Source organism: Neomonachus schauinslandi, chromosome 3 (genome assembly GCF_002201575.2).
Source record: "Neomonachus schauinslandi chromosome 3, ASM220157v2, whole genome shotgun sequence".
Taxonomy (NCBI): Eukaryota; Metazoa; Chordata; class Mammalia; order Carnivora; family Phocidae; genus Neomonachus; species Neomonachus schauinslandi.
Genome location: NC_058405.1, coordinates 79,349,336 through 79,367,624, shown reverse-complemented (window position 1 = coordinate 79,367,624; position 18,289 = coordinate 79,349,336). Strand labels below are relative to the sequence as shown.

General features: G+C 41.2%; 1 protein-coding gene across 1 annotated transcript in view; it reads right to left on the bottom strand.

Annotated features, from left to right (window-relative positions):
* The window catches only part of CRYL1 (crystallin lambda 1), a 137,170-nt gene that overhangs the window by 25,515 nt on the left and 93,366 nt on the right, over nucleotides 1–18,289 (bottom strand). The window contains exon 4 of the mRNA XM_021678218.1: nucleotides 6,412–6,573. Within this exon, the coding sequence (XP_021533893.1) occupies nucleotides 6,412–6,573 (162 nt within the window). The remainder of the gene's footprint in view (nucleotides 1–6,411; nucleotides 6,574–18,289) is intronic.

The following is an 18,289-nucleotide window of genomic DNA, read 5'->3' as shown; positions in this document are numbered from 1 at the left end:
CTGTGAGTAGGCCCTAACGGAAATGCTTGCCTAGCCCAGCACTTACACTTTGGGCTCTGGTTTTCTTGGTGTACTTTGAGAAACCGTTCTTGAACATTCCCAAAGAGAATTATCCTGGGTCCAGAGAAAATGCTGCTTGGTAGAACCTGATTAGCCTCACCATGAAAAGTCAAATGCACTGCAGTAAATTGTTCCCCAAATGATGCTTTTAAATAATTTTTCCTTGAGATAAGGACAAAAACTGATAGTCACTTCAAGAAGCATCCATTTTAAAATGACTTCTACAGGGGTGCCTGGGTGGCTCGGTCATTAAGCATCTGCCTTCGGCTCAGGTCATGATCCTGGAGTCCCGGGATTGAGTCCCGCATTGGGCTCCCTGCTCAGCGGGGAGTCTGCTTCTCCCTCTGACCCTCCCCCCTCTCATGCTCTCTCTCTCTCTATCTCTTCTCTCTCTCAAATAAATAAATAAAATCTTTAAAAAATAAAATAAAATAAAATGACTTCTACAGAGAAAGGAAAGAAAACTTTCTTTCTCCTAGGACACTGCTTAGGAGAGAGGCCTCTGGTCCACACACAGCTTAGCTTCGGAGATTCCTTCTGCTCTCGGCCTGCCCTGGTCACTCTGTCAGCCCTCTTAGAAAGCAAGAGAGGATGACACCTGTTTTCAAATAAGTAAATTATATATCAGTGCCTCAACTGAATCACTTGTCTCCTGCCTATACTGAACTCTTATAAAAATGTCTACATCTGTCCTTTCTTAAATATCAGAATTGTAAGAACTGGAAGTATGTGTATCTTTCAATGTTGCAAGCCTTTCAATGTTTTGGGTAGCAAAAACACAGATTGAGACTACAGTTAAAAAGCATTTGTAGGTACAACTTGCTAGTTTCCTCATGCAAGTATTCCTCACAGGCTCTCCTCCTGCCCACACTCTCCTTAAATGGTGGTGCTCCCAGCCTGCCACCACTAGCCTCCCTCTGTGCCCACTCTCTGGCTCTGGGCAGAGCTCAGCAGCTCCCAGAGCGTCATCCCCACCCCAAAATGCTGAGATCTCACAGGGAGCTCCCTTCCCACTCCAGGCCCGTATTTGTAATTGTGCACTGGACACACCCCTAGGATAGCCAACGAGCATACACTCAACCTATCACAAATTAAACTCCCGTCTCTCCCACCCTAAAACCCTGGGTCCTCTTCCTAGCACCCCATCTTGATGAGAACACCATCACAGCCCCAACACCCAAGTTCATACCATGAGCAGTATCCTTGGTGCCTGTGTCTGCCTCGCCTCCCTCACTCCCCATCAGTGATTCTGTCAGTTCTATTTACAGCTCTCAGAAAACCCATTCCTGCTACCACACGCTTAGCTCAGGCCATCACCTCCAACTTAGATTCTGGCACTCTCCTCACTGGCCTCCCTCTCCAGGCTCATTCTCTCTGCCACTGCCAAGGTGATCCTTTGTCAGGCAGGGGCCTGTCAAATCCAGAGACAGAAAGGAGAACCCAAGGCTGCCAGGGCTGGGGGCCGGGGAACAGAGAGCTGCTGCCTAATGGTGACAGAGTTTCAGTTTCAGAAGACAGAAAGTCTGAATGGATGCTGGTGAGGTCCGCACGACAGTGTGTATGTGCTTATTACTGCCACCGAACTGTATACTTAGAAATGGTTAAGATGACAAATCTGACATGTATTTTATCACAATTAAAATTAAAAAAAACAAAAACAACAACTAAAAACAGGATGCTGATCATACCACCTGCAGCTCAAAACCCCGCAGGATCCTGATTCCCCACCACCCACTAAAATACAACTGCATGATCCAGCCCTTTGAGCGTCCTAAAACAGGTCGAGTTTTCATGTTTCTGTGTCCATGCACTCAAGTCGATAAGCTTCTGAGAAAGGACCTCCCAGAGTCAGAGGGCCTGGATGGGGTTGTTCTTGCCATGGCACCTCAGTCCTGGGACAAGGACCCTGATCTCTACTACAGGCTCAGAGATGAACAGTGACAATGACAGGTGCCCCTTAAATTTAACACAGCAGAGAGAGGAGAGGTGGGGATGAGAGAGGACAAGAGGTAAGCAAAGCAAGCAACTTTTTTAAGATTTTGTTTATTTGACAGAGAGAGAGAGCCCACAAGCAAGGGGAGGGGGAGGGGCACAGGGAGAGGGAGAAGCAGGCTGAGCAGGGAGCCCGATGTGGAACTCAATCCCAGGACCCTGACATCATGACCTGAGCCGAAGGCAGCCGCTCAACAGACTGAGCCACCCAGGCGCCCCAGAAAGCAACTCTTTTAAACAGGAAAGGAACGGCTGTGTTTCCTGACTGCTATTCTGTTTCTGACACGGACTGTAGGACCTGGGCCTTCTGCTGTTGGAGTCTGTGAGTTAGACTCAGAAACACGCCTTCAAGAAGTGGGAAGAACAAACAAAGGAGGAAAGGGGGCAACTTCTTTAAAGGTTACAGGAGATGGTCCTGGGCTCAGCCGGCCAGAGAGCGGGGCGTGCTTTGCTGCAGGCACAAGGGAGGGCCTGGCCTGCGAGGCTCTTTGAGAGCTCAGGTTGAGCGGGGTGGTACAAGGGGCGCATTCTCCGTTCACCTCGTGAAAAGCCTGCCCAGAATCTGGACCAGAGCCCGGGAGGCGTGTGATCGCCGCGATAGCACAGCACGTCCAACACAGAGGCTTCGTTTATTTTCTCTGCAGCACATTAAACAGAGTTAAACTCACAGAGGAAAGGCAGACCGTCCCTTTTCCCAGAAGACAGGTGCGGCGGTTTGCAATCCATTCTCACAGCCCTGCTGGGGAGGGGGCACTCCTGACCCGGTGAACTCCTCTTCCTCTTCAGGAGAGGACGGTAAAAATGAAGGGCTGTCTTGCTTACAGCCCGCTGAGAGGAGTTAATCCCTCACTGTTTTGAGACTTTATGTTGTAAGGCCCTTCGGTTAGTTATAAGCCCACCACCCCCTTCCTGAAGTCACCCTCCTCAGACAGGGCAGTGGGGGGAGACAGCAGCTGGCGACGTGAAACGGGCACTGCTTGCACACGCACGCATGTGTTCTCCATAAACAGGCCAACATTCAAATGACCATCAACAGGAGGGCAAATGGTTCCGAGTCAGGTGGGAGGGGGAGTCGGAGAAGGTGCAAGCGTGGGCAAGGACTGCTCGATGGGAACACTCTGGGCACCTTCTGCGGGTAGGGCCTGATTTACTTCCAGGCTGTGTTATAGCTCCATGGCTGACTAGTAACCTATCTGAGAGCTGTGTATTTAGGAACTGTTTCCACTCAAGACTGTAATCCCAACTACATCAAAAGCTAATGATGTAATGTATGCTGATTAGCATAACATAATAATAAAAAATTTAAAAAAAAGACTGTAATCCCAGAGCAGATGTGCGTCCTTCCTAGGCAGCGTCATCTACAGGGCGCCCATCAGAGTGGCACCAAGAGCATCCGAGGGGCTAAAGCAGCTCCATCAGCTCCGTGGCACCAACATGTCCCCAAGTGAAAAAAGGTTGTAAAGTACGGCTGAAACAATCAGTAGAAAACGGCTGCTTTGACTGCTAACATAGATGTAAGTACCAAGAGAGAATGCAACCAAACTTAACCTTCAGAGAATCACCAGCCACCAAATGGCCATCCCTGAGCCCCCCTACACATCCACAGGGAGATGAGGCAGACAAGCAAAGGCAACACAAAAAACATTTGAGAGGAAGACTGTCGGGGATACAGAGAAGGGCCACATTAACACCCCTCTTCAGGAGCCTGTCACTCTCCTGGCTCCGGCTAGGAAGCCCACTCGAACTACCTGCACACTGAGAGAACATGCTCACCCACCCGTGCTGAGCTGACCTGAAGCTCCTCACCCCCCCATGGGAAAAGGTGCCCAAGAGACACTATGTGATGTGGAAACTCCTTGGCTGCCGGTTCTCCCGCGGAGGGGTGGAGGCAGCAGTCTTTCGCAATTGCTGACTATCCACTTTTGCCCCAGCCTTTCAGAGGCATGAATGGGCTTCCTCTTCCTTTATCCTATTTCCTGTCTGGCCAGAGTCGCAGGTGACTGGAGCACAAAGCTGAGGCGGTGGCATGTGGGCTGACGCGCCGGGCTTCTCCTGCCTGGCCTGCAGGGCTGAAGGGAAACTGGAGCTCCTCAAAGCCCGTAAATGGTTCTGGATTACTTAGGGACTGTCCATCCAGCTTAGGTTGAATCGTTCAGACGCTTTTTTCCCCACTCCCCTCGAGCTCAATGGAATGATTAAACAGTGTGCAGCACCAGCACAAAACAAAGGATAAAATTCCAAAGGCGGTCAACTTGGGTGATTTCATCTGCTTTAGTTAATGTTGGCTTTGGTATAAAATAATCTACAAAAGTAATAAGACATTAATTTTTGAAATAAGGTCTGAGCTTACTTTGGCTATGCTGTTTGCCTTTGATTAAAGAAGTGAAAGCGAACAATCCTGGAATGGTAGGAGAAATGTCATTATTCAACAGTCACTGGCTGAACTACTAGTACTTGTTAGGTGTGAATAAGGTGTAGTCTCATCCATCAGGTAATTTAAAATTAAGAGATACGGGCAGAAGTCTCATTAAAGGACTTAGGAGGTATTTTCTAAACAATTTGACTTCGTTGTTCCTTTTTTTAAATTTTACCTGAGTTAGAAGTGAAATCTCTGGTTAGAAATTGGAAGTTTTCAAGCAAGAGGCTTACGCCTTTCACTGAAGCAACTAACGGTCTAATAAGTGGTTTACAGTTTCTAAGAGTCCTTTTTGCAGACATGTAAATGTCACAGAGCAAAGACAGGACCATGTTTCATGGAACTTGGTATTTGGATGCTTCAGTTAAGGTCCCAAATAAACGACATTTCCTATATTTGAGTGGTAGCTAGACATGACCGGTTTTCTTCCATGTTCTGTGGGTCTAAGTCTCTGTATTTTATGACCAATCTCCACTTTCCATTGTACTTCAGTAGGAGGACATCCAGACGTCCACACCCATAGTCATGTGAATGGTGGTCCAAGCAGTCCCTCTTCTCAGCACATAGAATCCAGCAGGCATCTATGACTCCCCCTTTGTCCTCAGCTCCCTAAGCAAGTCTGTTACCCCCACTCTAAACTACTCTTGCTCAAAAAGAGGACTTTCTCTGCTCTCAGTCTAGGACCCTCAGCCTCACCAAGGCTCTGGTCGCCTATACTTGGAATACTGCCACAATTCTGTGAAGTAGCTGTTCCCCTCCCTAAGCCATCTTCAATATAGAAAGAACCTTCCAATTACCCTCCAAAAGCAGGATTTCCACCACATCACAAGGCCTAAGCCAGTCCCAGCTCTTCAGAGCAACTCTCATGATTCTGTATAACCCAACTGTTCCAAGCCTTCCAGCTTCTTCCTCCTGCTCCCCAAGTATGTGAGGTATGTGTGCCCTTCCAGTCAAGCTGGTCTCCTCGCGATTCTGCACACCCCACGCTTGCTTTTGGCCAAGGGTCTTTGTTTACACTCTTTCCCACTCTCTCCTCCCTTGTCAGCCCAACCAGATCCTGCCCAGCTTGGCCCTAGCCTCTCCTCAGCCTTCACCTCTGATGGCCTGCTGGTGCTGGAGGTGTGGCCATTGTCATCTACTATCCTTTTTATTATGGCTTGAGCTAAGTTAGCTTTTCTGCCCTAACAGGCTGTCCTGGTTCTCCGAGGTCACAATGAGCTCAGTCAGTACACACTCACTCACCCACCAAGTGATCCCTGGATCTCCCCTCTGATTCCTCTTTCCTCACATTACCACATTCATCTCAAGAAGATTTATTGAGTGCTTGCACATCAGTTTGAAACTCACTGTCCAATATACCTCATCATGCACCCCCCAGTGAATAAGTCTACCCAGGTAATTACAACAGATGGGTGCAAGGGAACAAGAAAAGGGGTGGGGGTTTAAAGTCAACCTACTGAACCACAATCTCAGGAGCAGGACCCAGAATCTGCACTTGAGCAAAACTGGTCCTACTCTGAATTGTGTTGAGTAAACTGCACAGCACAAAGTGACATGGCTACAAAATCTTACTCAATGTATACATTTATTAAATGTAGCTTTTCCCCCGGACAGTGGAATTGTGTTTAGTAGTCTCTGTCTTCAGGTGGACAGTGTGTTACATAAGAGTGAAAGTGTATAAGTATTGCTCATTCTATCCCATTATGCATTCGGTACGCAGGTACAATTCAAGGCATTTTTGGATTAGATTCTTTTTAAAACTGCCTGTATTGCACAACTTTCTAAATATACTAAAAAAATATTAAACTATACAATTTTAATTGTGTGGCATATGAATTACACCTCAATAAAGCAGCTAATATATACTAGCAGATTAGTCAAAATGTATTGCTCCTGAAAACCAGAATGAGATACAACCAGTTCTTGAGGTCTAATGCACTCACGGGATGGGCCACAATGCACTGCTTCGTGTGCACCAGGCCAGCAAACAAGCTGGAAGGCAGGAGGCAAGACGTGGAGCTGCTCAAGACAACCTTATCATCGATGATTTGATCTAACTGAGCAAAAATCTTCTTCTTCAGCTCCAGGTTTTCTGGAACACATTCCTGGAAAGGACATATTCAAATTACTATTCATGATACTGCACTCAGGCCCCAAGCAAAGCATATGTCATGTTTGATTCATTCCCCAAATGAACCAATCAGAAAACTACTAGCAAAATTTAAGAACAAAACACAAAGCTGCTGAAAAACGCAGCCAAATCTCCATAACTCTGGACACTGGGTGACACGCGTAGGGGAGCTGTATTTTCTAGTTTTGCAGGGGTCTGAAAATTCCCCTAATGACGCAGTCTGCCAAGTCTATGGGGGTGGACCCGACAGCGCCTTTGGCAAAATGCTACAAGCGGCAACAGTCATCATCGCCACTTATTTTTCCTATCTGTCCTGACCATCAGATCAACTTATCTTCAAGGAAAAATCTTATCTTCATGAAATGAACAAACATGTTACATCCATAATTCCCAAAAGGCTCCTTGAACATCCATTTCTAAGGGGAAATCCTTTTGCAAAGGACCTTTGTTTCTAAAAATCTAAAATTACTTTAATAGGGGCATGGAAGAAAGACAGAAGAGCAAATCTGGTTTAAGTGCTGCAGGTAACACCACTCTGAAATTCTAATCATGCACAGAGCCGGGGCAGAGGAAGATGACATTCTCAAACACCCAAGTGCGGGCCGCCCACGGGTAAGGCCTGTTCCCGGGAATGTGATACACACAGTGGATACCACCCTGCTGCAGATGGAAGCAGATGGGGGAGAAGGATACTCAAGCTGCTCCAGCACTAGAAATACTAGAGGTGTCCTTACCCTCCTGCCACCAACTCCCCTGGGAAACCACACAGCAGTCATTCCTACCCAAGACGGGTCACAGCTTACTTGCAGGCAAGAGGCCTGGAAGGGGAGGTATCATGAACTCCCAAGGTTCCCTGGTGAATTTATAAGATAATGGTTTCAGTATGGTCCAGTAATCATCAGCATCAGGATCAACTGGGTGCTTGTTAAAAATGCAAATTCTCAGGCTCTCATCCCAGACCTACTGAATCAGTCTCTGGGGGTGGGGTCCAGATATCTGCACTTTCATCAAACATTCTGATGATTTTTGTTCCTACTGAAGTTTGAGACCCACTAGTCTGAGGTGTGGATCCAAAGTATGGGTCATCTATACTCTCAGTATGGCATGCTACCAAATATATCCTCAAGAATCTCCCCACTGTGATGTCAGAGCTCTGTCCTACCGTCCTCCCCCAGCTACTCACAGACCAACCAAGGACATCCTGATTATATTAGCATTGTGGTAGCAGAAATGGTATAAACACCAGCAGATAACCAAAAGTGTGTAAAGGTGAACATGCAATGCTAAAGGACCACTAGTAATTATATGAGAATCACCCCTCAAAAATAAAAAAAATATGTTCAAGTTTAATTTAATAATACCTAATCGTTAATAATGAAATCTAGTATACTGAAATCAGCTGTGTAAATATTATGACAAATTCCATTTTTATATCATCTACAAGATTTAAAAAGTTTTACTCTGAGGGTAAGGAGTCAATATTGTATTTGTTTATACTTTTTTAAAAATATAATCAAACCATGTGAAATTTTATTAAGAACAAAAGGTCATATAAGCACCACATCTCAAACACAGGGGAAAAAAAAATGGAGTCATTTAAGAACTGTAAAGGCCATTGTATTAAATCTCCTTATCTAAAGGGGGAAAAAAAGCTACAGTAGCTGGCTGGTTGTACTGAGTAATTCCTGGATCAGTTAAGTCAGCAAGTTGGGTTAAGTTTAAATGGAGCCTTGTAGTAAAGCCAGAGACTAAGAATGATGCAGATACTGTTTAAGCTAATAAAAGAGTCCTCATGAATAGCCTTATTGTGAACCTGTCATGCAGATTCCCCCCTGAAATTCTATGCCTTTCTTCAGATCGTTTGATTATCAAAGAGGTAAGAAAACTTGAACCAGAGGAAACCCAAACCTGCTACAATTATGTAAGGATCTTTTAATGGCACATTGCTTGACATTTTGTTGTTGTTGTTGTTGTTGTTGTTGTTGTTGATAGTAACAACTGTGTTCAATTTGGTGAGCAGAGTTAAAATGCCTCTGTCCATGTTAAGCCTTGAGTTCATTTCCTTGCTATTCTTAGGGAGCCAATAGTCCTTGTCTGAGAAATGGAGTATGAAACGCTATTAATCAGGACCTTCAGCACTTGTGGTTGATTGCAAAGCTAAGAGAGGCTGGGAGGAAGGACAGAGAAAAGTACCAAACAATGAGACAGCTGAGAACCTAAATGCAAAGCAGCCTCACTCTCTCTAAACTATAGCAATGTGACCAGCTGAGAATCCAGCTGGTACCTTCTCAACGCAATGGTGTTTTTGGGGGGGTCCTTTCTAGAGAAGACGTGAAGTGTTAGCTAACGTTCTATCACTACTGAAGGTAATGAGCTTGACTTGGCTTAATTAAACTCTGACAGCATTTTGAAAGCAATGATGATTATCTGTTTGTGTTGTTTGTTTTGAAGTGGGAGGGAGACACAGCACATAATAAAATTCTCACACACAACCACTATAGTCAGTATGCTCAGATTTCAACAAACAAAACTCTGGGGACAAGTAAAGCACAATGTAAATTCCCAAGTACCACAACCCTACCTGGTACATCAGAAGGAGTTCACTCATCTCAGGCAGTATCACATAGTGAAAAGGCAAGGTAAAGTTTAAACACTCCTTTTTCCCTTGTCTTCTTGAAAGGAAGAAACTGAATGATTGTATTATAGGTATAACTTTTAATTCTAACTTATATTTTAAAAGGTAAATTATTTATAAACTTTGGTGTTTTGTTATTAGTCAAAATTACCTGTGACAGCATTTAACTCATTAGGAATGTTCTAGAAAAGCAGGATGGCCATGGCAAGTCAGTGTACTGGATAATTCCTAGGCAAAAGGAATAAGAACTCGCTTCTGAAGTTTACTCACTTGCTGTGCAACAATACACATTTTTCAAAACAAATATTTTCATGGGGAAAATGAAATTTCATTGATTTTTTTTTAATCAATTCAGGCATTTTAGATAGGTGTCCTGTTGCTAGAAAATCTATATTTGTTAATGCAAAATATCTGGAAGCAATCTTCAATGCGCTTTCCAGAAAGAAAGTTAAACTAAATTAGAAGACCTCAGTACTTAAAGTATTTTACATGCAAGGAAGTTCTATCAGCCAACAGACATGGGGAAAGACATGGCAAGAAAAGAAAGGTGAGTTTAAACCCCACTGCAATCATGGCAGAAGGAAATTCATTCTCAAACTGAAAATGAAAGTGACCCACATTACAAAGTCTGTTAGCGCTAATTATATCTATTCAAGTTTTCATTATCACAGGCAATAAACTGTACTATGCCCTAACCAGAGGCTTTTTTTCCTTAACATCAAAATAAAAAGTTTTTAAAAGCATATTACAAATCCTAAACAGAGTTTACAATAATCTAGAACAAATTATACCCAACCGAGAGAGACCTTTCCAAAGTAAAACTCAGTGTAGACTGTATTTCGGAAAGTAACTTCCTGTGGATTAGGTGTTCCGGTTACCAGGATTATTGTTGTCTGCGTTAAATAGCAGTCCTTTCTATGGGTGACCGCAGGGAATGGAAAAGAGGCAGAAGGGGCACCTGCATCAACTGCTGTCCTGAGGAGTCGTCTATTCCCACCTTTCCAATGCTATTTCTGGTACCTTTTATGAAATCATTTATTTAGAATTGGGTTAAAATACTTGCCATGAAAAGAAAATACAATTAAAAATATTTCATTTAAGCCTGCAAATAGCATATAGTTTTACTGCATTTCTAAATATTTCTCATGAGGAAGACTCGGGATTTTTAATACAAAATTTTTACTTAACAAAGTGCTGGGAATAGCATAAAACACAAAACTGGAGAAGAGTTAAGTAAGGCATAAGGAATGATTTTTTTTTTTTAGATTTTATTTACTTGAGAGAGCAAGTGAGTGAGCACAAGCTGGGGGAGGGGCAGGAAGAGGGATAAGCTGACTCCCTGCTGAGCACAGAGCCCAAGGCCAGGCCCCCAAGATCACAACCTGAGCTGAAATCAGATGCCTAAGCGACTGAGCCACCCAGAAGCCCCAAGGAATGAATTTTTAAGGAGAAAAATTAAAAATAAATAAATAAATTGATGTGAAGGATATCACATCAATCACTGAGACCATTTATTACCAGTGAGGACTATCCCAGGTGACAAATCTGAGAAGACTACATAAATTATTTTTTTTACATTACTTTGTTTTTGCCTCCATATCAAACACATGTATAATGCATTTCCATCAGGGAATCTCTCTTTATAATGCAGTAATTGTCAAAGCAGCAAAGAACAGGGAGAGGGTCTATTGTGAGATTTAGAAGGAAAAAAAACACAGAAATTAAAATATGATGCTTTTGTTAATAATAATTGGACTAGATATTTTTGCCCAAACACTTTGTTATTGCAATGAGTGAAACAACAAATTGCATTCAACATATTTTGTTGGATGACAACCACTGTTTCATGAAAATGTTCTCATTTTGAAAACAAGTTTTGTAATATCATAAAACTAGTTTCACTGCAACCATGTATATGTTTGACTATAAAATAATTTTATAGTACTTTCTACAGGAATAGTATTATCAAGGCAATAGCTATCTTTTTTTTTAAGATTTTATTTATTTGAGAGAGAGAGAATGAGAGAGAGAGAGAGCACATCAGAGGGGGGAGGGTCAGAGGGAGAAGCTGCGGGACTCGATCCCGGGACTCCAGGATCATGACCTGAGCTGACGGCAGTCACTTAACCAACTGAGCCACCCAGGCACCCAAGGCAATAGCTATCTATATCTTGACTCCATATGTCCAAAGGAGAAGCCAAAAAGTCAAAATTTATAGGTACACCTAAAACAGTTCTTATTTACTCTTCAAATTTCTTTAATAAAAAAAGTCTAAAATATCAAAAGGTCAGTCATCCAATTTAAGAAGTCAGAAATAGAAAATAATAAATCCAAAAAATAAAGACTACAATAAAGATGGCAGAAACCAATCAAATAGAACTAGAGTTTCTCAAAACTCAGTCCCAGCCCCTCTCTTCTCTTCTCACCTAAATTCTTTCCCTAGGAAATCCCAACCAAGCCCACAGCTTAACTCACCAATCTAAAGACTCAACTCACACTTTTATTTCTCCTTCTCAAATTATCTTCACATGGATACTTCACAGGCACCTCAAATTTATCTAATCTGATCCCCTCTTCTAGTACTAGCTGGCATATAAATTTTCCAGTATAGAAAGAAAAACCTTAAATACTCTATTAATCTCATGATCCATAGGGAAGTAACATCACAATTCCAGTCCCCTGCCTACAAAATCACTAGGTTTACCCTACTGACTCTCGAACATTTTGTAAAATGTTTCTGTTTTGTTTTGTTTGTAAAATGTTTCTAAAGCATCAAATTTATGTGATAAAAATATTTATAATCAGCAATGTTAATATTTAGTAGTCTAATACTAAGTAACAATATTTTAATGACTACCTACCACATACTTAAAGATGTCATAAAGCCATTCCCCACCCAATATAATCATATGACCAAATCTGTACTAAGGTACAAATAAACATGATGCAAACTCCAAAACTGGGGGAGGAAGGAAATTTTGTGTTTCAATATTCTAAAAGTTTACATCTCACATGCAAGAGAAAATAAACATACTAAGAGAACACTGCCCATCTTTTGAGTTGACATTTAGAAAATGTCTATATTTTTTTTTTTTAAAGATTTTATTTATTTATTTGACAGAGAGAGACACAGTGAGAGAGGGAACACAAGCAGGGCGAGTGGGAGAGGGAGAAGCAGGCTTCCCGCGGAGCAGGGAGCCTGATGCGGGGCTCAATCCCAGGACCCTGGGATCATGACCTGAGCCGAAGGCAGATGCTTAACGACTGAGCCACCCAGGTGCCCCTAGAAAATGTCTATATTTAAACAAACATCAATACTATAGAAACAGAATTCAAAGATGAAAGCTCCATGAGAGCAAGAATCTTTACTTTTACTTTATTGCTGTATTCCCAGCTCCAAGAATAATGCCTGGCAAAAAGAAGGTATTCAGTAAATGTTTGCTGAATCAATGAATTAATTAATTAATGAAAAATTCTGTGATGTAGTCAGTTTCACACAATGCCCCACAAGCTCACTGAATACATATTTACTCTTCTCGATCATTACATTATTTTAGAGAAAATGTCTAAAGAGGGCTGAAAGAATAAACACAAGACACCTCCCTGCTTTCTGGCAGCCCATGGGGCAATCCTACCCATTCCTGGACCTACACATTCAAAACAGACTCCCATCCACCACGGACTAAAGGTCTGTTCTCTTTTACTAAGGATTTGTTCGTAGGAAGATACTCCAATGAAGTCCAGGCATTTGTGTCTCTCCTTCTTCCCGAAATTCTGCAACAGCATGAGGCCCTGAAGGTGAACTCATCTGTCTCCTTTCAGGATATATGAGACGGATGGACTCAGCTACTGCAATCTGCTCCACGCTGCATCAGCAGGACGGGGCTACTACTGCTAACTTGCCTCTCCCATTATTCAGCTACTAGTCATGTTGCTAATCCCACAGGTAGTACTCCATGCTAAAACAACCTCCAGTATTGTTTAACAGAAAAAATTCTGTCACCTATATCTAATGCAATGACTCCCATTTAATTTACAGTATAAATCATAACATTATGCCACATCCTACAGAAGTTTCTCTTGGTATATGTATTTGTGTACTAGTCTAGAAGTATTTTGGAATCTTGAAGAAAGCTAATACATGAAGTAGATCCACTGAGGGGACCTGGGAAGATGAAAGTCTGAAATTGGCTGACAAGTTACTATTAGCATTAACATCTGAATTTAAATACACTTCTGATGAGGAACTAGTCTATGCAAGGAACTTTCCCACTCAACAGAACAAGAAGGTATAGTCCCTGCTTGTCAAGAAGCACATGTTTTAAGAAGCACATAAAAAAACAGACATCCATGCAAGTAGCTATAATAGAGCAGACAACAGGTACTGTAACAAAAGCAAGTAAAATGACAATATGGCACCAAGCCAGCAAGCCACACTTACCCTGGTCAGACTTGAGGATTACAGACATTATACAGTCTGGTCAAAGTAGGAATACTAACATAGTATCACAAACTGTTCTAAAGTGGAATTACTGGGGGAAGGAAAACACATATTGATAACAACAGAAGGAACATAAACATGTTTCTATTTGATCTCCAAAAGGTCTTACTTACCAACTATACCCTAGGAACGACCACAGGGCACAGAAGGAGCTATAATCATAAATTCCTTGTAGAAAGCATTCCACTTTTGATAATGGTATACTAGGTTGTTTTGGGCAATCCTCCTGCTGAGAACAACTAAAAAAGCTGAAAACATAAAAAATAATCTGTCTGAAACAGTGAAGAACTGCAGGGCCAAGATTCGGGTAGTAGGGAAACTTGAAGATATAGGCCTTACATATGGTTCCTCTTTAATCCTCAAAACAACTGCTTATTTCAAAAGCAGAGACAAAATGGCTGAAATGATATGCAAGGCTTTTGGCAGACTCAGAGTGCTGAGGGAAAACTGGAGCTCAGGGCCTAGGACCTGCTCTAGGCTTCCAGTTGGGACCCTCAAGGGCTATACCCTGGAGTAACAGTGACCAGTCTTCACAAGCCGCAACTCATCTCAACCCATGATTAAATTAAAGAGATAAGCTCCTAGCCTGGCTTCTCTGGAGGACAAAAGCATAACCAGAGCCTTGGTTTTTCACAAGCAATGTCTCACACTTAAACAAAGAAACAAAACAGATAGCAGAGAAGACTTGACTGAAAACCAAGAGACAAACAGACTTTAGAAATAGACCCATAGGACATCCAGAGAATGGTGTTACCAGACATGAAGTTTGAAATAACTTATTAATATGTTTAAGGAACTAAAAGATACTGAAAAATTTTAGCATATAACTAGTAACTATAAAAAGAATCAAGTAGAAACAACTGAAAAATACAATGAAGACTTTTAAAAGATGGATTTAGCTGAAGAAATAATTAATAATTTGGAAGACATATTAGGATAAAATATCCAGACTGAAGCATGAAGAGACATCAGAATGGAAAATACAGAAAAGAGCACAGGAAAAACACATGGAACTTTTGAAGTGTTCTAACATACAGGTAAATGCAGTTCCAGAAAGAAGTGGGGTTAGGGAGAGAGAAACAGAAAGGGAGGTGGGTAGAAGCAATATATAAAGAAAGAATCAATTTCCAAAATTGGTTTAAGAATTATTATAAAGTGATTATGATAATATAGACACCCACAGAATGAGACACTATAACCATTAAAGCAAAAGAGCCTACTTGTCAATACTGAATGAAATAGTAAAGTACACAAGACATGTTAGGCAAATAAAGAATATACTAGTCTCCCTTACAACTGTAAAATAAATGTACATAAAATATTGGAAGAAAATACACAAAATGGTAATAGGGACTCCATCTCTGGGCAATAAGAATACTAATAATTTTCTTTATTCTTTTATAAATTTTCTAATTTTCTGTAATTACCATGAATTACTTACACAGAGGAATGTTATTTAAAGGATATGATTTTGTATTATAGTAAGATTAAAAATATGTCCAGATATACTTGGAAAGAATGGAAACATGCACATAAACATACTATCAAGATTATAATCTTAGAGTGATGGGATTAAAAGTGATTTTTTCTCCATTTTTTTTAAGTTTTTACATTAACTTTAAGGCAAGACAATGTTTAAGGATAATATCAAGAATTATAAAGAATCTGAGATTTTGCCCTATATGGAAGCTAACAAGGTTGCCTGCCATAGTTCCACAGATGTGCACAGAAGACATGAGACTCTTGGGTCAGAGATGAAGGACAATATTACATGATATCAAACAGCATGAGCTTCATGTTCACATTAGGAACATAAGTTCTCCTTATCCCCAAGTCCCAGGGGGGTAATGTGAAGGGAGCCAGCTGGATTTGGGTTTGTGTCCCAACTGAGGAACTCTGAGCTTATTAGGAAACACAAATCCCTCACAACCGACTATAAGCAAACCTACCTGACCCAGGCCCCAGACAAAACTGCCCTTTGCTCCAGAGGGAGACACTCTATCTTCCAAGGCTGTTAATTATACAAACATCCCGAAAAGTTAGTCCAGAACAAAAGGGTCTCTTTTTCCCATGAGCTTTGAAAAGAAAAAAAGATAACAAATCTCACAATAGATGATAAAGAGTGTTGTCCCAAGGATGAATTTAACAATAAACTAAAATTCTATGCTAGTCCTAAACCTCTAGCTAAGAAAGGGAAAGTTCCCTTCCCACTGAAGATTTTGAAGGGTTTCTCTAGCACTATCTCCAAATTAAAGACTCTAAGAGATGCAAAACTCTTCTTGGTAAAACAGTTAATGAGAACACACACCCTTCCCACAGGTGTATGTTTAGTCAGAGCCTCTATATTAACAAAGTTGCAATCCTTCCCCATTAAAAAAAAAAAAAAAAAAGTCTGAAGCCATGAGTCACAGCCTTAAATTAAAAGACAATGAATCCTAGTTTAAGAATTGAGAGCCTCAGCATAAGGAGGAGCTGTCTGCAGCTTTTGTCACCCTCTTGGTCATCTGTTGATTCGCTGGTCTGGCTAGTTTTACCCTTTCTGCTCACTAAGGAGGCCACTTCCCTCAAGAAAGAAGATCCCCTCTTCATTCAAATGCATGAAAGGACAGTCAGAGTACCAAGCAGAGTGAGTCTTTTTCCCTCATTTTACTCAGCTCTCTACGTCACTCAAACTAGTTCACTAGGGATTTAAAAAAAAGATTTACCATTTTTGGTATAAGCAATAGTAAAGTAACAGCCACTCTAATCTTGCATATAGCTTCAAAGAAATATAGTATATAGCTTCTTGTGTCTCACCATTGCATTAACTTAGACAATATTCTTGGCTAGTTAAAGACCTCTAAGCAGCCAGCTCAAAGATAGGACCAACTAGCTGTATAATAAAGTCCACACATCTACACATTGTTTACTCCAAAAACAGTGTCAGGAAGATTCCTTGTTACTCCTGTGATAGGACAGCTGAATATTGCTTACTAAGTACTAAAAAAAAAAAAAAGTCTTTGCTTTGTGGCAAAAGAATTTTATAATCCAGTTTTTAAAAATTTTAGCAATCATTTCTTTCAAGTCTATATTTATGCCAAAACGATTTAACCAGCAGCTGAAATTTTCTGTTCCATGGTGCAACAGCTTCTGGTGTTAACAGCCTGACAGGCTTCCTCCTGTGCAGGAGAGCTGGCAGACAAGCCTACAAGTGCATGAGACCCACTAACTTTCCAATTCACTTAGGACTACACTCAGTAGACATAAAGTTTTCGAAATTCAAATGTCCACAGGAAATATCTAAGGGAAATAATTGGAAACAATTGTGATTTGACATTTGACTCATTCAATATGTGAATAAATACATTTTAATTCACTTCAGTGACTGGAGACAATAGCATGAAAACCTACCATTGCTGAAAACCCATTTTATGTTGACTGTAGGGAACTGAAATAAAAACCCTTATCCCTGGGGGATGAAGAGACACAAATGCTGGGAAAGAGCTAAGGGCACTGAGGAAGCCACATTCCCAAGCGCCACAGACATAATGCCTGCCTAAGATGAAGGCCTAACCTGAACCACAAGAAAAGCTCCTCTCACTGCTCCCCACCACCAGGCTAACAAGTATAAAGTAACAAGTAACAGGAGAATACTTCTGGGAGACGAACAGAATGAGAATATGGAAGAAGATCCTCTCTGAGGGCAGTGCAAAAGGAAGACTGAAAGGTGAAGGTGAAGATACTGAGAGGAAAAAACCTTAGGCCAACCAGTCTTGATCTTAAATACAAGGTATTACTAGAGGAATTTGAAACCTGTAGTGTACCAATAGTAACCATAGCAATTACAAACCTTAAACCTTGACCAACTCCTAAGTAAATTAACTCAAATCCCCACAGTAAAAGCCTCACAGAAGGAAAGGCATGCCAAATCCTGGGCATTAAAACTGTTTACCTCAGTCACTAGTGTCCTACTCAAGACGTCTGGCTTTCAAAAACAAACATTTGTGAGGCATACGAAAAAGTACACACCCCAGAGACAAAGTGATCACCAGGACCAGACTCCAATATGATTCAGATGGTGTCATATCAACAGTCAATTTAAAATAACTACAGTTAATATGTTAAAGGCTCTAATGTAAAGTATGAACATGCAAAATCACATGGGTAATTTTTAGCAGAGAAATGGAAACAATAAAAAAGTACCAAAGAGAATACCAAAAATGAAAGAGTAACAGAGAACACCTTTGACTGGTTCATTAACAGACTCAAAACAGTTGAGGAAAGATCTGTGAACTTAAAGATAAGCCAAGGGAAATTATCCAAAATGAAGTAACAAAGAGCAAAAAGATTGAAAAGAACATACAGAGCATCCAAGAACTGTAGGAAAAAATATTAAATGATTGAACACTTGTGCAACTGGAATCCTGGAAGAGACAGGAAAAAAAAAAATGAAAGAAAGAATGACTGAGACTATTCCAAAAACTAATAAAAATCACTAAATCATATGACCAAGAAGCTCAGAGAATACATTGCAGGATAAATAATTCTCCTTCCCCCAGACTCCTACACATCTAG